General features: G+C 31.0%; 1 protein-coding gene across 1 annotated transcript in view; it reads left to right on the top strand.

Annotated features, from left to right (window-relative positions):
• Positions 1-24,473, top strand: part of LOC140431542 (kin of IRRE-like protein 2) — a 1,293,538-nt gene that overhangs the window by 1,081,205 nt on the left and 187,860 nt on the right. The window contains exon 9 of the mRNA XM_072519445.1: positions 1,139-1,252. Coding sequence (XP_072375546.1) covers positions 1,139-1,252 — 114 coding nt within the window. The remainder of the gene's footprint in view (positions 1-1,138; positions 1,253-24,473) is intronic.

Raw genomic sequence — 24,473 nt, 5'->3', positions numbered from 1 at the left:
TCTTCCAACAGATTTAATGTCGATTACACCATGTTTAAAATACTGGTTTTTAAAGTAATAATGACCGACATGTACTAGCGATAAACAGGTTAAGTTTTTATCTAGATTCTACGAAGACATAGTAATTCCCTGAATCATTTGATTTATATCTATTATTTACATTAATGTACCTTTTTTCTTTCGTATTCATTAGGAATGTATTATTCTAGGGTGGCTCAACACCAGCCCCCGATTCACTCATAAGGTTTTGTATTTTGAGAAGGATTTTCGAAGTGGAAATTGAAACGTCAATAAACTTAAATTGTGTGGTAGGTACTTATTAGTAAATAACTAAATCTTACAGAGCTTCGAAATATCCGCCTTTTGATTTGATGTTTATTTGTAAACTTAAAATCTAATAATTCAAAAAAGTAACAATAATTAGAATTTGAATACCACTTTGAAATTTAGGTATGGGAGGAGAAATAGAGGGAAAAAATAAAACTTACCGATTTGCCGCACGGATTAAAAAATGATCTATCTCCTTCTATAAAAAGTTTCGAATATGATCCGATCCATATACTTAATTTAAAAATTTTCTTTTTAAACTAATGTTTAACACTTTTTAAAATGTGTGTGTTTTGCTTTTCGGTATACGCAACAAAAAGAAATTCTGATACAGTAGCCCAATGTACAACTGATAATTTTTGTTTATTAAACAGGAGGGATTTCCCATTAGTTAAGCGTTAAGTCTCGATCAGGTACATTTTTCTAAAAATCTATTACCTAATACACATAAACAAACCATTGATATATTGACTCAAAATTTTATTATAGAAAGGTTTAATAATATGTAGTAGTATGAATCATACCATGGGTAGTAGCATACAATTTTAAAAGCAGGCACGAATGGGTGTAATTTACGAAAAAGCGCAGAGTGTGTGAAAAATATCTAGTATAAACAGAAAAGGCATTTTTCCAATAACCCGAGCTTTAGTTTAATGTCTATAATAAGAGCGTGAGAAATTATTTATACCTACGTTTTTATACCTATATACCTAAATTGTATTTATACTTTATATTTTAGTTTTGTTTATATTTTTAGATTGGTATTTCTATAGTATGTATTTTAAATATAACATTCATTTTTTTGTTTCAGAGCCTCTACAGATGAGTACGCTCGTGAGCGTGGCTGGGGCGCTTCTGGTGGCCTTCCTGCTTTTCATTTGCGGTTGCGTGTACGCAATTCGAGCCGAAAAATGCTGCTTCGCCCGTAAGTTATAACAAAGCTATCAAATTAACACTTCTTTATGTTTTTCCGGACTACTTTTTTATCTTTCATAGTGAGGACCGTAACGAATGGTCGTTGGCGAATGGCGATTATATTGGTGAAATAAAGTTTAAAGCTAGTCCAGTAAATAAAAGCAAGATAAAGTTTTGTGTAGACCTCGATTCTAATAGGTATAGCGAATTTAAACCGACAGTTTTTAATCAGATACAGAAAATAAGCTGAAGAATAAATAGAAAAAATTAGTTTCTATATAACAAAGATTTTTTTGTAGAATATCTTTTAAAATTGTAAAATTTCCTAATTTAATTAGGAATATATTATTTTATAATGCCATGGTAGGGCCAAAATAAATTGTAATTAAAATTACATTTTTAGTCCAGTCGGGTTAGATGAAAAAAAGCCTAACCTTGCATGGCGAACTGGCTCAAATTGTATGGGCGTAGGAAATTTCGATACTAAGCAGCTAGCGACTAAAATTTAATGGCAATTTTCGACACCAGCCCCAATTCCCGTTTTTATCTTCAGGTATATTCGACACCAAATAAATATAGCTGCGACATAAATAAAATACCATAATTAATTAATTTATTTATTTTAATAAAAGTAATGTGCATTTTATTTCTTTATAACTGTAATAATATCTAAATATAATACAACTAGTACCTAATTTTTGTACATTTTACCGTTAATATACTTGTATACAATGATTTATTTGCTATTATAGGAATGATAAGATACAGCTTTTATAAAATCTAACCTACGTATTTGTTGGGATCGTAGTTTATCCATCATTTTCTCCAAAAATGCCAATTTAGCCTTAACAGTAGTATCTTTGATTTTTGCTGGTATATGTAAACTATTTATTTTGACATAAGTGTCTACTTGAAATTCTTTTAACTTTTCAATAAAAATAAAAATAGAAGGATGTGTTGAATAAAAAGAAGAATTAAATCTCGAATGAAAGGATTCACAGGCATTTGTGGTCCTAGCAATAGACGGATTTTGATTAGACCATATGTGTGGTGGAAATAGAGCGCTATCAAAAATGTAATTTTCCAGTAAATAATCTGCATATATATCAAGTGTTGCGTTTATAGGTTTATATGACATTAAATCATAAAGAAAGCATTCTTCAAATTCTGCTGGATTTAAATAAGTTAAACCAAACGTATGCCTTAACCATTTTCCAATTTCTAAATTTGTATCCTTATATTCTTGTACCAAACCCAAAGATTGAATTTTTTTAAACCAGTTTTGGTGTAAGTGAAAACGGCATCCACTAATTTTTGCATTGTGCCACATATACAATAAAGCACAGTGAATTGCTTTTTCAAAGTCCACAAATATTTCAGTTGGCTCTAATGATAATTGAAATGTTTCAAAAATCTTAGACCTTAATAAAGAAAATAAATTTTTGTGTGTCATTGACAATTTGTCCTTTAACAAACAGTATGCTAAAGGAACATAATGTCCATTTTCCAAGCCATGTATAGTAAATAATTGTAGAAAATATTTGGTACTGTATGAAAATGTACCATCCATATACAAAGTTTTTAATTTACACAACAAACGAATATTTGTCTCGCCTGAAAATACAATTACATTTAATTCAGGATGATTTAAAAACAAAAAACTTTCATTGCGACAGGTTTTAGGAGAATAATTACTAACCGCGTTATGGACTTCTGATTTGCTTCTTGGTAACGGACCTGGTAACAGTTTACGACGACAGTTGTAAATGTTCTTTCTTATGCTAGCTATGTCAGGAACCGTCAGCAAATTGGCATCACACTCAGCAACAGCAGTTCTTGTAATTTTGGCAGGCTTTTCCGATATGTCCTTTTGGGCTTTTCTTTTACATGCATTGGTTACGATCTTTACTTCAAGCTTTTTTGGATCGGCTTCATGATTATGTACCAAATCACTTCTTGTGATGGTGAGGTCCTCACAGCCTACTGTAAACACTTTTGCGGAACACTTAGTGTTTCTTTGGATGCAGCGCCAAAATATCTCGCCGCTTTTTAACACTTTCTGTTTTGAGAACGAATGATGCTCCACCACTAATAAATCTCGACCACGGGAACTTTTTATCAAACTCATTTTTTAAATATCCGTATACGTGCACAAGTCAACGTCAAACAAGAAATAAATTACAACTGAAATAATTTAGTCACAAGTACACAAGTGCCACGCCCCCCGCCGTGACAATAAATATTGGGAAAACCCGCTTGTCCTGCTTGGGTGCAAATGTCCATCGCCGCTAATTACCTACCTACCTGCTTTACGCCGCGGTGTTGAAATTTCCTATAATAAAATTTGACCCTTCGATTACCCCAGGTACAAAGACAATTTGGTGTCGAAAGTTCGCCCGCCGAATTTTATTAATCTACCCTTTAGAGAGGTAAATAGTAGTGGTAATTTAAAATCGCGACTGAATCCAACCGTTACATTAGTCGCCTTCTTAAATTTGAAAATGAAAAAGGAGAACCATTTTTGCTCAATATCTCCGTCATTTTCAACTTTCCGACAAAATTGGTAGAGACTGATATTGTTGCATGTGCGATTTCCTACAATTTTTTTTGACAAATTTTTTTCTTGCGGTCAATATTTTCTGAGTTAAGGGGTAAAATGGAGGAAGAGGAGGGGAAGCATATTTAACGAATTATCTCATGTACTATTAACTTTACTACATGAATTACATAAACAAGCATGAGAGAATTATATTTTTAACAATTTTGGTATCTTTCATTTTTTTGCTAAAATTATTATTTGAGATATTACGTATGCCGTCAAAGCACGAGCGTAAGACCTTACGGATATTGGTGATTTGATTGGTTTTAAACTTTTCGACAAAATGGTACCGACTTAAATTGTTGTTATTGCGATTTCCTACAATTTCTTCATTGCAAATTTTTTCGCGCGGTCGATATTTTCCTAGTTATGAGGGAAAATAGTGGAAGGGGGAGGAAAATATAATTATTGAATAGTCCCGTTTATTATTAATTTTACGACATAAATTTACGTAAACAAAAATGGAGAGAATTATATTTTATACAATTTTGATTTCTTTAATTTTTTTGCTGAAATCAATATTTTAGGTCATACGTATGCGGTAAAGTCGCGAGCGTAAGTTACGTACAAAATCGTAATATTTTAAATTATTGCATTTACCGTTACCTACAATTTCCTCTATGCAAATTTTTCTCATGCACTCGATATTTTTCTAGTTAAGCGGGAAAATAATGACTAAGTAGAAATATTGAATTATCCTGTTTATTAATAACTTTACGACTTGAATGTATCTAAACAATTAATTATATACAATTTTGATCTTTCATTTCATCTTCTTCTTTTTAGCTGAAATTAGAATTTCAGGTTCTTAACCTAGATGGTCATATCATCAGCAGCAGGCCATAAACGGAAACGAATCTACAACTTTAAATATTGATTTTAGAAAAATGAAAGAGATCAAAATTGTATAAAACATAATTCTCTTCATTTTTGTTTAGGTACATTTATGTCCTATTAATATTAAATAATATGATTCGATAATTATTGTGCTTTCCTCCCCATTTAAATATTTTCGCAATATCGCAAAATCGCATTTGCAACAATTTCAGTCCTTGCCATTTTGCCGAAAAGTTGAAAATGGCGAAGATGTTAAGCAAAAACGGTTCTTCTTTAAAATTAAGATGCCGGCTGACATAACGGCGGAATTCAGTCGCGATGTTAAATTTAGACTACTATTGACCCCGTTAAAGGTTAGAATAAAATTTGGGGTAGCATGCCCTGTAACTTCAAATGGTCTCTCGACTGGAATATTTACTTTTTTTGTAGTTTCAATTTCAAATGCGAATATCGTTTTCAAAAAATAAAAAAAAATAAAAATTATTTTAATCTGCATATTATGTTTATTAATAAATCAGTTAATAAACATCAATACAATATAATAATTTTTATTTATAATTATTTTTTTAAAACAATTGCCGGATTGGAAATCGAATCGTCAAATACCTGCAAATGTAAAATGTAATTTTTATTACAGTCAATTGTGGCTTAAGGCCATATAACTACAATTTTGAACTTAAACATGCCACAAGAAAAAAGTTTCAATACCTCTTTTCACTTTCTGATAGAAGACGATAATTATGTAAGTAACCCAATACTACATATTGTGTTCTCGGATTGATTCGAAAACACGAATCATAAAACAACTAAAGTGATCATACATTTTACAATCGTGTACCAACCTATTTATTTAACTTTTTTTTATTTTGTAAATACTTTAATCATGGGTATTATAAGGATTAAAAAAAGAAAATGAAGAAAATCGTTTCATTGGAAGTCAAGAAAATACATTTTTTTAAGTATTTCGATTTTAAACTCTGAAATTAAATTTTTTACAATATCGAGGGTTTTTATTATTATAATGTATGTTATTTATGTATCTTGAAGACACAAAAAATTTTATTGGGAAAGAGCTCGATAAAATCTAAAGAGATTTAAAGATAATGATCCTATTAATTATAACTTCGTCGCAAATGCCTGTCAACTGGCATCTGTTTTATTTCAGGAACCACTGCTCCTAATTTAACTTTTTTGTTTTAAAATAAACTTCTTGCCAAATCTTTTCCAATGCCGGTTTCTCAATTTAATTTGATTATAAGCCAAAAAATCCTCTGTCTCTCCTCTGGTGTTCTTCATTTAGTAACTTTCTTAAGTACTCTCTATTTAGCATATTTAGTATACCATCTTTGCTTTATTTTAACATCAGCTCTTAATACTCTTCCATCCGCATTCTTAATTTGCCACACGTGGGTCAAGTCCTTTGATGAGTTGTCCCTTGCTTTAGCAATACTGTATAACCTTTTCATTCTCTCGGGTGATTCGAACTCTTCAAACTCTTCGTCAGCTGTGCAGATGATCTTTCCTTAGCAGTAGCTAACAGAAAATTGAAACATAAAATATTTTATCGTTAATGCTGGAGGTTCAACCAAATTACATAAAATGGATAAGTTAGGGATAGGTATCTTAGGATAGGAGAGAACTGGATAGGACAGAATTAGAAAAGTGTCCACAAAGTGTGACAGAATTAGAAGTACTTCAGAGTTGATTGTGATTATAATATGTGCCTGCAACGTGAAGATAATATATCATGTTGGAAAACTTCATAATATCATTCAAGAAATAACCAAAGTTGGTACAGGTATAACGGGCATAAGCGAAATGAGGTGGACAATAGGGGTGCTTGTATTGTTGTTAACCATATGATATACCCCTCTGGAAATAGGTCTGGAAAAGGTCAACATATGTTTTAATTGAAATACAATCACATAAATTACGTCAATATGTTACAAATATTATACCTGTTTTAGAAGTGTATGCCTCTATCAGCGATAAACCAGAAGAAGAAGTAGAGCAATTCTATGAGATATTGATAAATTTACTTAAGCGTCTTAAAAAAGAAGATATAACTATTATTACAGGTAACTTGCGATTATTTTAGATGTACATTTAAAAAGGTTAGAAAAAAGAATATTAACAAAAAATGTTATATGAGAAGACTAAAAGGTAAGAAAACAAAAGATACAGTCGCACAGATCCTTTCAGATAAGCTTAGTAACATAAAGCAAACATATGATGCAGACATATTTAGTGACATATATTTAATATGAAATATGGAATTAGTGGAATAATACCAGTTAAATGGCTGGTATAAATGGAAAAAGTCTACATATATTGCTTTACCAAAAAAAACAAAAACCGTATCCTGCAGTAATTTCCAGACCATCAGCTTTATAAGTCATATTTTAAAAATATTTCTGAAGATCGTACATCAAACGATATATATACCGTGCGAAGAAACAATCAGCCGTACACGGTCTGGTTTTTGGAATGCAATAGGTATGAGAGACTATCTTTATCATTGTTCTGAAGCTATTTTCTTGTGGCATTTTAAATTAATTAATATTTAAATGGGAATAAGCCACAATTAAAGGTTAAAATACATTTATTGACGTTTCAATTTCCACTTCGGAAATCGTTCTCAAAATACAAACATTAGTAAATTAAACAAATTTTGTTTTTGTTACTTAGTGAAAAATTCTTCTAATAATTTAATTTTATCTGACTCATCTATATTGACAATTCAGACATACATTATACATTTTAAAGTAGACGACTTTAAAATGATATTGCCAATATTGTTGAGTTGCGTTCCTGGGACGACTTTACTTATAAGATAGTTTATTCGATTACATGAAATCAACTTTAACGTGAGAATATTAGTCAGAAAAAATCATAACATGTAATTCGTCTTTAAAAAGACAAATACATGCCATGATGACAGTAAAATTCTCCCGTTAGTGATTCCATAGTAAATTATGAGGGAAAAACCAGGAAAAAACCTCACAATACTATCCCGACATGGTAAGTATTTGATCTTGCATTTAGTTTACCTTCAATAAATACCAAATTCCGATTTTATATGTTTGTTATTTAAAAAATATAAATGATGTATTCTCTATATGTTACTGACTTACCAATACTGGTATTTTCCTTTTAATAACTTCCTCTTTCAATATGGGTAACCAGATTCTACTACATTCTGCCGAGGAATTCGCGACGCAATTGGTCTCATTTAGCATAATTAGAGCCGCTTCTTTGATTTTTCTCTTTTTACCATCAGTTTCTTTTAGGACTATATTTGAATCATTCCATTGAACCCTATGTTCATTATTATTATATTTGAGAAGGATGTTGATTAGTTATTCTTTTAAGCTTGACTTTGCACCAAGTGGTTAATACCCTAGTCTATAAAAAATACTAGCTTAGAATTACCACTAAACACAAAAAAAAGGTTAACGCATTTAAAATGCATAGTTCGGAGTTACACCATTCGTATTAAAAAAATTGGTCCGAAAATGTTTCAAAAGCTTTCAAATGTTTATTGATCTTCGTGTTTCGTGAAGGTCTAAAAAATAATAAATGCCTCTACAAACAGATAAATATTTATTTTTACTTGCTTTTTTCAAAATTTAAGAAAACGGTCTTTTATTACATTTAAAAAAAATATTGTTAAAGGTTAAAACGAAAAAAATTTCCGCTTTATGTGTGATAAGAGCAAACTCTTTGTTTGAGATTAAATGTTTGTTTATACTATTTTCGATGGTATTTTTATAACGAAATACCTTAGTTTTGTATCCTTAGGTGCTAGGGGATATTTGTGGAACTTTAATAAAGTTTCGCTGTCAATAGCTCTAAAGATGGGTGGATCGGATCTAATATAACTCATTAATACGGATGTTTTAAAACGTTGACTACTCTCTGTTAAAAAAATACTTTAAACTGATCAAACGTGGTGTTATCAGCAGTCTCTTATAAAGGATCATATCCAAAGAAGGAAATATATTTATCCACTGACTGTCAAATTATTCGATCGAAACCCACCACGTTGCTTAATGTTTAAAAACTAGATTGGAGCAACTATAATGAGTAGGCCTTGCATATAGTTTTATTTTTTATATAAATAGTATTAGATGTTTAAAGTTTAAATCAATTTTAATGTTTAATTTAAAATTGTAAAACATTTTTTAAATATTAAGTTTATACAGAATTAAGCCAATATTAATTGTAATGATAATTTTTCGACTGTTCTAACAACCATCAAATTTCGTCATTTTGTGTCATGTGGAACAATTTCACCCAATCATGTCAACATTAGACTAATAATTGCATTCAGTGCAATTTTCAATCCCTATGACAACACGATCGAGTTTGACAACTTCATCCAAATAAATTTAATAAATCTGATGTTAACTTAAATTTTAATAATTGTACTTTCACTAACTGTACTTTTAATAAATAAATGTTTCGTTATGTTGAGTTATGATTTTTTTTTTTTTTCGAAAAATTATCCGCCGAATATCCCTCGGACATTGATGAATGCCTCATAATTTCATGACAAATTTTTCAAGCTCGTTGCTTGGTAACAGCACTCAGCCTTCGGCTTCGTGCTGTTACCAAGGAACGAGCTTTCGATTGTCATGAAATTATCTCGTCTGTTATCAAAGTCCTAGGGATATTACTACTGAAAATTACGTTTTTCATTTCCACTCCAGAAATCGTTTTTAAAAAAATTATTTTAGAAATCCTGGGAACATGTATAAACAGCTAGTTGTTGTCGTTAGTACTTTATGTTTTTTAAAATTCATGGTTAAGTTACTTGTCCTCGATCTTGTAGGTAATAGCATGGTTATGGATTGAAAAATCTGTGGGTGACCTTTTTACCCTATAAATATCAAATTGTGTGTTTTTATTTTGTATTATAGTTTTGTGTAATGTGTATCATATTTGTAGTTGCGTAACCTAGGTGTTGTAACGTAGATTTTATGTTTGTGTATTGTGTGTTACATAAGTGTTGTGCGTGTACAAATTATAGGTTATATCTCACTGACTTCATTTTACTTGGCTATTGTTAATATGTTCCTGTTAATGACTTCTTGTTTTGGTATGGTAGGCAACCAAATTCTGCTAAAAGCTTTGTACTACTAGAACTAAGATACACATTACACAAAAAATATACTACAAAAAACACTCAAAGCAGTCAGAATTTGATATTTTAAGGATAAAAACACCACTCTCAGATTTTTTATATTCATAAGCATGCTGGTGTTTGCAAGGACAAGTAAGTTAACCGTCAATATTAAAAAATATAACCTCTTAACAACAATAACTTGTTGGTTATATATTTTTTCAGAGTTTTGAAAATAATCTTTTATGAAAACGATTTCCGGAGTAGAAGTCGAAACTTCAAACATTAATGAGTTAAAATGTAATTTTCCTATCAGTTGTGGCTTAATTACATATAAACATAATTCTTAAATTAGACATGTCAGAAGAAAGCAGTTTTAGAACTTTTTTAAAGAAGTTTTTGTATCAACAACGAATTGCTTTTGCCTGCAGGTGGGGAAATGAAACAATAAAAAGCACTAAACCTGCCAATTTTCTACAGTAAGGTGAATCGCTATGCAACTTTTTGTATTCGATTCAGGAGAGTGAATTTTTCAGTTTCTATGTACTTTGAGGTGCACTTTGGAAATGCATTTTCTCTAGGCAAAAAATGCCTTTTTTGTCTTCCGTTTATCAATTGTGTTTACAATATTTCATGACAATAAATACAAAAATGAAATTCGATTCATCTTCCTGCGGAAAATTGGTAGTTTCATTACCTTACCTACTAGTATAGGCCCATACAGCGAATATTCATTTGGTTCCATCATACATGAAATAAACAAAAAATAAAAAATTTTGAGGTGAAAAAAAGGTACACTTCTTTTTATTACTTAAACCTTGCTTATGAAATGGTGACACTCGAAATATTGTTACCGATTCGTCAAATACTTTCCTTATTATATATTTAAAATATATGTTGTATAATAATGGTGATAGTATAAAGCCCTGTCTAGTTCTTTTTTTTTTTTTTGTTTTGTTTTCAACGCATTTTATTATATTTAGTGTACTTTAAATTTGGCTGAGGTATCATACATATTCCTTATTAGGTTAACGAGGTGGTTAGGAACTTACATATTTTCCATTATACTCCAGAGAGATTTCATTTTACTGAAACGAAAGCTTTTATGTCATCTACAAAATAGAGCAGCATTGGTATAATATATTCCCTTGCTTTTTCTATAATATGTCCAGTGTTCTTAATCTGCCCACGCGTTCCTTTCCCTGATACAAATCCGAATTGATATTTGACCAGCTCTGGAGCTTCTTGTATCCAATTTGTCATGATTTGCCTATGAACTATGTGTGATATGCCTCTTGTCTTGGTCACCATTTCAGAATCTTTCTGGCCCACCTATTAGCCGTCAATTCGAAAACATATCCTTCTCCAGCCCATTTATCTATGGCTATTCTGTCAATTGCATCCATGACTTCAGTTTTTCTTATTTCTAGGTTTGGTACTTTATCTGTGATGGTAATACCTAACATTGATCTTTTCATAGCATGTTGTGTGACTCTTATTTTATTTATTGTTATTTTTTATTTATTTTGCAGAAGCACTAACTCTATGCACCATATATAAGAACCGGTAGAACACATTGATTAAAAACCTTTCTTTTTAAACAAACTGGAATATTAGACTAAAAATTTTGTTCAATCTACCAAAGGTAACCCATGTGAGACCTATCCTTCTTGTGAGAAAGGTGGAAAATTTTACGATTGGCCTACGTTTAGCAGTAGGCTAATTGATGATGATATCTCTGGCAATATAATGTAGCACGAACTAAAAAGTAACTTTAAAAGATTTTACCCACACTACTTTAAGCGTCCGTATACAAAAAGGTGTCCGAAAAGCCTGTACCATGACTTCATTGCTCTTTGACTTCTACTCTGAAGCATATTGACAATAAAAATTAACGCATTGGCCTAAATAACACATAATTAAAATGAGTTTACAAATTCAGATACTTAGGACTAGTACTAAATGATAAGTGAGGATAAGTTAGGAACATGTATAATAAATGAAAGCAAATAATCTATGACCGAAAACTAAGCTTAAACATCCGAATTAAAATTGTTAAAAGCTACATTTATTCAGTACGTCTATATGGAGTTGAAGCCTGGACATTAATAATAAATTCCGTACAAAGGCTAGAAGCCTTTGAAATGTGGCTTTATCGCAGAATGCTCAGAAAGATACAACACTTTACGAATCGCACAGCATTAAACAGAATAAATATAGAGTTATAACGTATAAAACGATTAAGAAAAAATACCTTGTACCTAGATCACATAATGCGAAATGAAAAATATCACCTGCTACGAATAATAATTAAATGGAAGATAGAGGGCCGAAGAGGAGTAGCCAGAAGAGCCAAGTTATGACTTCGCAAAATCAGAACTTGTTCGGGTATGATCGTTCAACAATTTCACCGTTCACAAGACTGGCGCAGTATAGAGAACATTTTGATGTAGTGAGTGCAAACCTCTAGTAATGGAGTGCACCAGAAGAAGAAGAGCAGAATTTTGCTTGCATGAGGAATAATGACAATGGTTCTGTAATTGCTGCTTATGGTTAGTGGTCATTTTATATGCATAGAGATGAAGGTTAATTTGCACCAGACCATTTAACTATGATCCATATTATGTTGCAATTATTCAATATTACATACATGTCAATCTCGCTCATTGCTTTTAGAGTTTGTACGCCATCTATCCCTGGCGATTTTTTGGTTGTTAGTTAGTTGAGAATCTTCTCTACTTCTGCTTGTAAAATTATCGGTTCTGCCTTTTTAATTCAATGTTTCTTGTGTTCTTGGACTGATGCATCTTTTGAAGTTCATTTGTATAATTCTAACCAGTAATTTTTAAAGGTTTTTTCAATGCTCTCTGTCGGTTCGTATTTATCTATTATGGTCTTGAATGGCGTAAGGTTGTGGCTCGAACTCTTGAAGCAAATATTGAACTTTTTTAAATAGTTCATGACTTTCATGGCTATTTGCATGTTGCTCCAGTTATAATACACATTATTTATATCGCTATTTTTATATTTGATGCACATATGGTTTATTTTTCTGCTTAGCAAATCACATAAAAATAGTAAGAGAAACAGATAATTACATAAAAATTGAGTGTTGATATTTACGAGTAATATATACTGATATATATTGAAAATAACGAATAATAAAGGCAAGCGACTAGTAATCATTGTGACATAAAAAATCGTATAAAACACAATACTGAATTCTATAAGATTGACAATGAGGTAAAACAGAGAAGTTTAGTCGATTCAGTAGGTTGAATCAGTGACTCAAGTCTTGAATCCCTAAAATCACCCGAGTTTCCATCACTAAATCTGTCCGATACAGCATAGCTCAAAAAATAATTGAGTATCTTACGTGCGGAATTAATTTTTATGTTGGGACGGGTTTTCTTTGTTTTCGTTCGTCCCTTCCTTCTTAATTGAAATGAGAAACAATAACGCCTGAAAGGAAATTACAAGAGATGGAATAAAAACAAAATTGTCACAAAGTCGGGAAGTTTATTTTGATTTAGGGTTTTGTGTTAAGCTCGGTGTGTTTTGATGACTAAATTATACTACGGTTACTAAATAAAGGACAGGCTCTGTCATGATTTTTTTAGTAAGAGAATTTCAACTCACGGAGTTTATGGAACTAAAAGATTGTATTAAAAATGTATACACGATGAATCAACTAACAACGGAATAGAGATTTACAGCAAAAGAGCAATCGATTTAAATTTTTGAAAAATATGATACAAAATAATATGGGGACTTAAAAAAAGGTACTCATACTATTCATTAATAAAGTATCGATAAATTTCAGCTCCGAGTACAACGTGTTTTTTGTTGGTTTATACCAAAAATTTAAATACGAGTTTGTACTAGGAGTGAAATCAAAGTGTTTTCTAATTACAGAAGACAAAAATTGTACGCACAATTTTTATTTGATCCACATAAAACCATTTAAAGGATTTTATTGAAAACTAAACAACGGAAAATCTATTTTTATTTATAAATTACCTTAAGTCAGTAGCGGATCTAGTATTAATACTATTAAATGAAGAAAATAAAAATAAAAAATGGATAACAATTTAAAAACGGACACAGTAATCACCAAACAATTATTAACATCTTCAGCAGCAACCTCTTCTTCAACATTAACTTACTCTAATTCCGTAAGCAACTTTAACTTTCCATCCAAAGAACAAGCAACAAGCAATTGTTTGGTCATCAGTACCGGATATAAAAATACATGAATACATAACAGCAATAGGAACTTTAGTACAACCAAAAAATATCATCTTCGCGTCCAGAATCTCAAATAACAGAGTATGCATGTATCTCAGTAACACTACAATCTTAGAAAAATTACTACATAATCACAAATCCGTTTTAATACAAGGAAACAACATAGAAATTAGAAGAATAATTACTGATGTGAGTCGACTAGTGATATCGAATGTCTGCCCCAGTATTCTAAACACTATTATCGAAGAAGAGTTCAAAAAACTGGAGCTTATTGCAGTGTCTAAAATAACATTTTTAAAAGTTGGCAAGCCTAAATTTAAATACAATTATATATTAAGCTTTAGACGTCAAGTATTTGTTGCTCCAATAACGAATAATCATATCCCAAATTCACTTCTAATATCTCATGACAATACCCCCTACAGAATTTTTCTTTACTTAGATGGCCTAAATTGCTCTAAATGTAATACCACATGACACAAAGATGAAAACTCCACTATCGAACCAATTAATATACAAAACATTGACCAGCTATCTCAATCTATAAATGTTAATATTTCTAAAACAATAAATAAAACATCATCTACATTAGAAACCCCAATTGCTCATCAATCCAGTACTCCTGCTACTTTTTCAACCAGACCACTACCAAATACCTCCTCCAACTCACAAAACCTACCCGAATCACTATCTAATAATACCAACATAATATCACATACTTCCATTAAACGACAAATGTCAACATCTCCTGAAATAATAGTCAGAAAATCAAAAAATAATAATTCCTGTTCTAAAAAAATTTTCACCTAAAAGAATTAAAAAAGCTTTGAACATTGAAACCTCAATGAAACGTGTAGAAGCCATTTTATCGTCAGCTACTACTCCTTACATACTAAAACACACAGAACTATGCGACTATTTTACAAATGCTATAGGTTCAAAATTTCTTGAAAACGCAGCAAAGGATTATACAAATGACCTAGAAGGACTTAGCGCTGAATTGCAAATGGTACACACAAAAACAAACGACCGACGTCTTAAAAACAAGATTTCAAGGATCTTAAAAAAGATACATGGAACAGACAACTCTTCTATTACTGAAGAAGAAAGCGACGGCAACTCTATCCAATAACCAAATTCATAGTTCAATGGAATTTGAATGGCTTTTACAGCCATATTGAAAACTTAATATTAATCAATGAATTCTCACCTTTAGTAATAGGTTTACAAAAAACACGACTTTCTGATAATATTGTAAAATTGAAAAACTATACACCATATATCAAAAATAGAGCGGTGCAGCAAATAGCTAGCGGTGGTGTTGGCATCTTTGTAAAATCTACGGTCGAGTCCAAAGAAATTCCGTTAGACGTTAGACACAAATCTGGAAGCTGTTGCAGTCTCAATAGTTAATCATTTCAAAATCAACATTTGCAGTGTATATTTACCACATCCGAAAGAATCCATCCAATCCATAAATTAATTCTTCCTGACACAAATTGTCATAACGAATATTGGGGATCTGCGAAAACTGACAAAAATGGCAAGACTCTATTAGATATAATTAACAACATTAAACTAGTGCTATTAAACACAGGAATTCTTACCCGTTTGAACTCATACAATGACACGTTTTCAACTATCGATTTGTCCGTCAGCAATTCAACTTTAACACCACTACTTGAGTTGAATACACTTTCACACTTATTTGACAGCGATCATCTACCAATTTAATTACTCATATTAAAGACACATACATTAATACAAAACCATATGAAACATGCAAATTACAATCAGCGGACAGGGAAAAGTACACTAGTTTAATAACTGAACGAGTGAAAGACTTCCAAACAGTAGAAGATATAAACATCGCAATAACAAATTTTAATGATATCCTAACAGATTCAGCCAGAGAAGCGATTGGAAAAACTATGGCTACCACAAAAATACCTCTACGCTGGTAGAATATCGAAATATAAACTTCTTTAAAACAAACAAAACACTCCTTTAATATATTGAAAAAACACAATTCCGAAACTAACTTAGCTAGATTTAGAGCGTTAAGAGCCAGATTTCTAATCAAAAGCTCTAAAAAGGAAAGCTGGGCCAATTATGTCTCATCAGTAAATTCATCTACACCAATAAGTGATATTTGGTAGAAAATAAGGAAAATAAAAAGCTCAACTAAAATAAATCATATCGACACTATTACTACAGATAACTTAATTGCTTCAGATAAAGTAAAAATTATAGAAATCTTAGCTGATCACTATCAATTATATTCGAGCAATGATCAATACAACACTACATTCTTAAAACACAAAGAAAAAACCAAATTGTCACAAATTAAAATAGAAGATATTTTATGCCCTCTCAATATACCGATTACACTAGACGGGTTAAACGAAAGCCTAGGCAATGCTAAAAAAACCTCTTCAGGACATGATGATATTCCATTAATATTTATTGAGAAACTACCTACTACTATTGAAACAGTAAAGAAAATTTTAGTTGACATCTCTAACAATATTTACACAAATAAAACGTTTCCTTCAATATGGCGTCAAGCAATTATAATTCCTTTTTAAAAATGAATAAGCCAAAAAACTTCCTCCTATCGTTCAATATCTCTCACCAGTAACATTTGCAAATCAATGGAGAGAATATTGAGTAAAAGACTGAAATGGCACTTGGAAAAGAAAAAACGTTTTACTCCAATACAAAGCGGATTCCGTTCAGATATATCCACAGCTGATAACAAAGTTGCACTAGAATCCGAAATTCATAAAGCATTTACAAATCAACAAAAAGTAATCGCAATATTTTTCGACATCAAAAAAGCTTTTGTCACAACATGGACGCATTATATCCTCAAAATTATAAACAACTGGAAAATAGATGGTAACTTTCTCGCTTTCACCAAAAACTTTTTTCAAAACAGGTCCATACAAGTAAAAACGAACGGATTCATGTCAACAATCGAAATCACGCCATAATGGAATTCCTCAAGAATCGGCCTTAAGTCCACTATTATTCTTAATCGCAATATACACCAAAACAAAATAAACTTCCCGTAAAAGCTAATCTTTTTGCTGATGATCCAGTAATATATGTTAAAAGTAAAAATATAGCTACGCAAAATTAGCTACGAAAATTTTACAGAGAACATTAAACAGCGTAGAAATGTGGTCTTTAGAGACTGGTGTAACTTTTTCAACTGAGAAGACTTAAGTAATAATGTTTGACAAAGAGCAGAATACAATTTAAACTTGTATCTAAATGGTCATTCTCTGAAACAAGTCCGCGAAATCAAATTTTTGGGTGTAATATTTGACTCACAATTCACATGGACTTCACATATCAACAATTTCGTCAAATCCTATCAACACAGAATAAACTTACTAAGAGTTTGATCCAATCATAGCTGGGGTTTAGATACTAAAATTCTTCTAAATTTATATCAGACATTAATAAGAAGCAAACTCGACTACGGATGCATTTGTTATGAAACAGCAAATAAAAATCAACTCAAAAAACTGGATGTTATTTAAATCACATCTCTACGACTAATCTTTGGAGCCTTTAGAACTACTCCAATAAGAAGCCTTCAAGTGCTAGCAGGAGAAATGCCACTATAACTCAGAAGACAATATATATCACTATGCTACGCTTCAAAAATTCTAAGCGCAAAGGATCATACTTTTCTCGCAAGTTTAGTATCGGAAGAATCACTAGAACAATACACAAATTACACCACCAAAACATTATCATTTTACAAATGAGTTAAAAGACTACCGCATTATATCAATTAAATCACCTTGGTATCCATAAAAATATACCAGACACCGTCCTGGACAGTTTCTTTACCAATAGTAGACCTCTCCTTACTTAATCATGATAAGTATTAACACATTTCTGCTGAGGTCAGGCTTCAGTATCATGCAAATTTACTCAAATATTCCACTTACAAATTGTTCTTCACTGATGTCTCCAAAGATTGCAACGGAGTAGCAGCTGCTACTGTATCAAAAAACGTAATTTCTGCCACTAGAGTAACTGACGGCTGTAGTATTTATACCGCAGAGCTCCAAGCAATACTTGACGCGCTAAATCATTGTAAAACCATCAATGAAAAACAAATACTAATATTATTAGATTCATTAAGTTCTTTACAAGCCATTAAACATATTTATCCTACACACATCAATCTATTCCTATTCTTTATTCTTTAACTCTTTAACTTTAACTCTAAAACTTTATTCAATACTTATGTAAATAAAATCTGGCAAGAAATATGGGATCAAACAAACACAAATCTTAAAAGCATCAAACCAGACGTATCTTCAAAAAATCTTCCTACACCACCAAAACACGGCTACATAATCTCAGCCAAGGCGATATTTAAGATACCCAACAGCCTGAAAGAAGCACTGGTTGCAAAATTAAATGAAGTTCTGTCTTTTTTAAATTACTGTGAACTCTATAATAAATTATGATTTAATTTCTGTTATATGTACATACATGTATATTGTACCATATTATTGTAAGTGATGACTTTTAAAATGGACCTTATTTTCTCTATTTGTATCATAAACCTACCGCTAATAACCCCAGTGGTTGATGTGGATAAACAAAATAAAAAAAAAATAAATAATATGGTCATGCTTATTAAATATACATGATGTCTCAATAAATTGTGGCATTTCAATATATTTATTTATGAGACCGGTATTTTATTACATTTTCATTATTTAAAATTAAGTTGTAAGTTCATCTAGACTCCCTATACCCAAATACAGTGTTCTGGGAGATTTCTTAAAAAAATTCTTTAAAGTGCTTGTCATTTTGTGCAATATTATAAAGTAATGACCGATGTTTTGATCACATACAATTAATATTGTTATCAAAATTACGGATCAAAATAATCAAAACAAAATTAACAAGGAACGTTAAAAAAACAACAGTATACTGAAGAATTATATCAAAAACTGAGAAGATACAACAATAAGGATATAGAAAAGGAATAGCACAACATAAAAAACAGCATAATAAAAACGACAGAACAAATAACAGGACCCCAACAAAACAAAAAATCGAAAGCATGGTTTGATAAAGAATGTCACAAAAAGAATCAAACTAAAAACCATGCGAGAAACAACTGGCTAGAAAATGGAAGGCAGGAATAACTAGAACAATACCGAACAGAAAAGCAAGAGTCTACGAAACTTTATAGACGAAAGAAAAAAACTTGTATCGCAGTGTATCGGTTGAAAGAAGGACTGGACAATTACTGGGCTTGGGGATAGGGTAAGCAAATAAATTGAAACGTTTGCGAACGGCTACTCGTATTTTGGTTTGAGAACTGAGTCGTGGATAAGGATTCCTTTATTTGGGGAGGACTAACTATAAAAAATAAATCAAAGAATACTTACAGAGATATCCTCGGCAACACTTCACAAGAAGATTTCTAAAATATTTAAAATAGGAAGCAGTTTAAAAAAAACCTCTTGTTTGGAAAAAAAAGCTTTTTTCCTAAAAAATTTCAAGGACAAATTTTTTAAAAAAAAAATGATTTTAAACTCCTGCCTTAAAATAAATTATTACATATTTATTTTTATTTCACATAAACAGGTATTACAAATAAAAATATCTAAATTTATCAACAAATCTGACAACATGAATTGGACCTTCTAACAAAACAGAATTTAAACTATATTTATGTACCAAATGACAAAAACGGTGTACTAACTATCATATGTCAAAATAAACTTGCAAACTTTCTGATTTATAAATTAATTATCTAATGTTAATTTTATTTAAAAAAAAAAGTAAAATATGACAATTTTCTTTGTCTTTTCTTAGCTTCTATAGAATAGTTATGTTAAATATGTGGTGTATAAATGAGACTCTTAACATGGGTCAGTATCAAGACATTTCAAACGCTTCTAACCGTTTTATTGCATCTTTTGTAAAACTCCAGCTTTTTACTTTGTAAAGGATGACACTTGAGACTTAACAAGCGTATATTGATCCTTAAAGATAAGTTGTATAGGAGTTTTTATTTCGTTGCTATAAATAGCAACGAAATCACAGGTATGCTTGCATATTGCAGCCCATATAGCATATTTTCTTTATTATTTCTAACATCGTATTGTTTATTGTAATTTGGGCGTTTATGCTGGTGTTCTTACTAACGAACATTATTTTTGTCTTCTTACAATTTAGTTTTAGGCCATATTTGTAACGTGTTTCTAAAACATTATCCATCATCCTTTAGAGCACCTGCACTCTAGCAATCTACTAGCAATACGATATTGTCTACATATCAAGTATGGTTTAAAGCTGGCCATGCAATACCATCTTCTAATTCATTCAAGGCTTCTCTAAAGATGTTTTTAGAGTATTATTTTAAATAATGCTGGTAACAATATGCAACCTTGTCGAACTTTTTTTCGGGTTGTGAAGATCTCTGATAGTTTATTTTCAAATCGCATTATTGCTTTTTATTGAAGATATAAGTTTCAAATTAGTCTTATATCCTTACCATCGAGTTATGTTTTAGGATATCGATTAGTTTCTCTGTGGTATTTTGTCAAATGCTTTCTTAAAATCAATGAAATATGCATACACATCATAGTTGACATTCCTCGCTCTCTGTATTAGAACTTGAAAATTGAAGAAGAAAGCACTTGCAAAGTGCTTTATTAGTTATTACAATATTATTTTATTGATTCATTTATGATGTTAATAATTTTTAGGTCTGACTTTTTAATTGTTTTATTTCTCTTTTATATTTTCTATACTTTACTTAATTCTTTAAATTCTTTAACCGTCGCTCCTAGCAAGGTTTTAATATTAACATTATCGTCGAAGTCTTTATTCTCAAATGTTTATTTTCTCTCGTGGCCAGCTAGAGGTATTACTGTTTTTTTTTTTTTTTCAAGAGATATTTAGAATATCTGGTTTTTCGTCTTCGATTAGTAGATATATATTCTCTTCACTATATGTATCCATCTTATTCCGAAAGCAGGACTGCGGAGGTGGAAAGGATTCTTTCCACCTCCATCTTCATTAACAGAAATTGCTTTTACCAATCCTGAATTATCTTTATTTATTGTATACATCTTAAAATATATCACTGTTTTCTTTCCTTATCAAACATACCAGTTTGATTTGTACAAGAAATCTTTCTTTGTTTGTTAATAGAGTACTTAAAAATTCGTCAAATTTACTCATCGCGATGGATATTTCACTACAAGTGGATATTTTACTACAATGGATGGTTCAAGTTTCAGTGACCCAAGGAAGGGAAAAGTCAACCGTTTTCCATAAGTCATTTAAGCAGCAAGAAAATATTAAAATTACGACAAACGTATAATTACTTCTCTTTAATAGATATTTAACTAATGAAAATAAATTATAATAAATAATTATAAAATAACTAACGGATCTTAATCCCAAAACTTTTATACTTTTTTAATGAGCTATCTACACAAATTAGGTTTTCTGGTTCCTACAAAAAAAAAAGATTTGTATAAATTATTTTTATTCCATTTCTAAAACGCTTTAAAAATTGATTAAACAATTGTTTTAAATATTCTAAGCTACTGAAAAGAAATAGATTAATCGCCATATATCAATTCCTAAACATTATACAGTGTGTCCGTATTAGAAAACACATTAGATCTAATTTATCTTTTCCGACAACATAGGATCTGATTAAAATTTTATAATTACTTCTTAATAGTCTTTCGGTCTTTATTGAGTCACTGCTTCTATTTAAATAATTAATAACTTTAATTACAATTGAATATGACAATAACTGTATGTTATATTTACTAAATAGGGATCTTTTTTATCCCCCTGTATTTTAAGTTAATGAGATGTGTCTCTATCGTACAGCGATGTTTTGTCACATGTGCATAATTACTCATCTCTTGAATGTTAATTTGGCAATGAATCAAATTTTTTATCACTAGAGATGTTAACCTCCTGGCCCGTGTACGTGCCAGCATCACATTTCTAGGCCATTGTATCGTACTTACAAGTTTGAATGAAAACAATGGCGACAACGTACATGTTTTGTTCATTTACAGTGTCAAAATGACGGAATAGGTATGAGAAATATGTGTGGATGCCGGAGCTTGCAAAAAAGGTAAAGGACAAAAAGTATCAGTAAAATTACTATATTTACAAGAGCAAGGCCATGCTCTATGTGAAAATACGCTAATTGATCACACTATTTAATTAATATTACTGTGCCCTCGTTAACAAAAACACGATAGTTAAATTGAAACAAAAAAAATAGCTGCTTTTTACAAATGTTTATCACATCCCGAGAATCTTTGCAAAAAATGTCTTTCGTACAATTTTCATTAATATAAAACAATAAAAAACGTTAATAGCTGCCATTGCCGACATGAAATAAAAAAGAATTTCGCAAATATAAAATATAAATGAATGTAAGGGGAAAAGGTATTATACTCACAATCCGTATTAAGTTGTAGGTATTTATCAAGAAAAATATTGGGCGACTGGTTTCGCTGTTTACAAGTTACACAGCACCATTAGGCCCTCAAGAAACTAAAGGCTGAAATAGGTGATATGTCAGCCAATATGTACACAACTAAAAAATGAATTTAAGGTGGTACTAAGAATATAATAATATAGGACTTAGTTAATAGTCAGTTATATAAAAAATATAAAAATATAAAAGCAACATACAATATCAATTGACACAAAAGTAGTATAAAAGTCTAAAAATAGTATGAAATTGATACAACCATAATTAGCTAAATAACGTGGAGGTGTGTTTCAAAAGAACCAGGTTCAGTCTGATGTTAACTGGTGTATATGTTGCATAGTTCTTTATGTAATAACAAAAATATAATAATACTTACATATCAGCACAATTATCTTAGTGTGACATTAGTTGGATAAAGCTCAGCTCTTCCAACAAACAGCTGATGTTAGTTACATTAGCTCGGCAAAAGTAGCATGGTGTTCTCACATAGGTGTTTTTCGAAATAAATATAAATGTTATCCAACTGATGACACACTGAGATAATTCCTTGTATTGATATGTAAGTATGAGTAAGTATATAAACAACTATGCAACATGTGCACTAATTACTATTAGTTATTTCTAATTTTTGTAATAGTCTAGATTGTAGATCTTTCTTAGAGTTCTAGAAAAGAAATTTTAAAATTTAGAATTTTTCCCAACACATTGATCTCCAGAGCTAGTCTTTAAAAAATTCTGGCGGTCACGCGTATATTTTCGTATATTGTTTTTATAACATTACTTTTAGTGATTTGACATACATTTTAGGTATTAAATCAGCCGTCGATTTTACTTAAAAATATGTGGCTGGAATAAGACCTACGTGGCCTCGCATGTATCCATTTATCCCACTTCAGGCACATACGTGCGACGATAAGAAGAGTCGAAGACAAGACGATGCAGTTACATGACAGTGCAAGTCTGAATTCGGTCGAGATTATATCATACGTAAAGAAAAATAATGTTAAAGGTTTGTCAATAGACGAATTAAGAGCATTAATAGAAGAAAGTGATATTAGTGGAAGTGGTGTGAGATGTTTAGACTACAACTCAGACGATTCTTTGAACAATCAATTTGGGAATTGGACCCGGACTTAGATTTAGAAGAATCTGTAAAAAGATTGAATTAATACTGCAAGATCTTTAAGTTGAAGAAAATAAAGATAGAGATATTGACGATTCTCAAGAAGTATCAGAAATAAAAACTGTTTAAGATATACCCAATTGGAATTTTACGAGGGTCACCATAAAGATGGTAAATGTACCGAATACTATATAGGCTTACGAAACCTTTTGCTTGTTTTTTGACGATGACGTTATAAATTTGTAGCATGTATAAATTCCTTATAACTATCGAATATTTAAGGTATAATGTTTTTTTGGTACACCCCTGGGCTATGTATAAAATTTCGATGAGTTTCTGTTTATATTGTGACGTAAGCGTCTGGACACATAAAAAAAATTCCACTGCAAAGTAAAATAATTCATATTTTGCGTTTTAAAAATTCTGCGAATGTTCAATCCAAGCCATGTTAAGGTTGAATCTCCCTTGCAGCGCGTCTTTGAAAAGAATTCCGATTGGCTACTCCCTTTGACTGATACGAGAGGTGAAACGCAACAGAGGAAGCCGGTAAGACGGAGATCGAGGTTAAATTAAAGTAAGAATTGGAAAAGTTTTTAAAGAGAGAATACGCGGCGTGGGTCGTCTGAAGAATCCGGCAAAATTGTTGGTAGAAAAGTGAATTATACTCAAATTTAATGTTTCAATGTTTGTAAGAGTAATCACTGTTTTGTTTTCGTGCCGTCTCTCACCTAAGGGATTTGAAGAACGGCGTTTCTAGCAACTTTAAAAGATACCC

Source organism: Diabrotica undecimpunctata, chromosome 1, assembly GCF_040954645.1.
Source record: "Diabrotica undecimpunctata isolate CICGRU chromosome 1, icDiaUnde3, whole genome shotgun sequence".
Classification (NCBI taxonomy): Eukaryota; Metazoa; Arthropoda; class Insecta; order Coleoptera; family Chrysomelidae; genus Diabrotica; species Diabrotica undecimpunctata.
The sequence above is the reverse complement of the archived record's forward strand: the minus strand, read 5'-3'. Positions and strand labels throughout refer to the sequence as shown.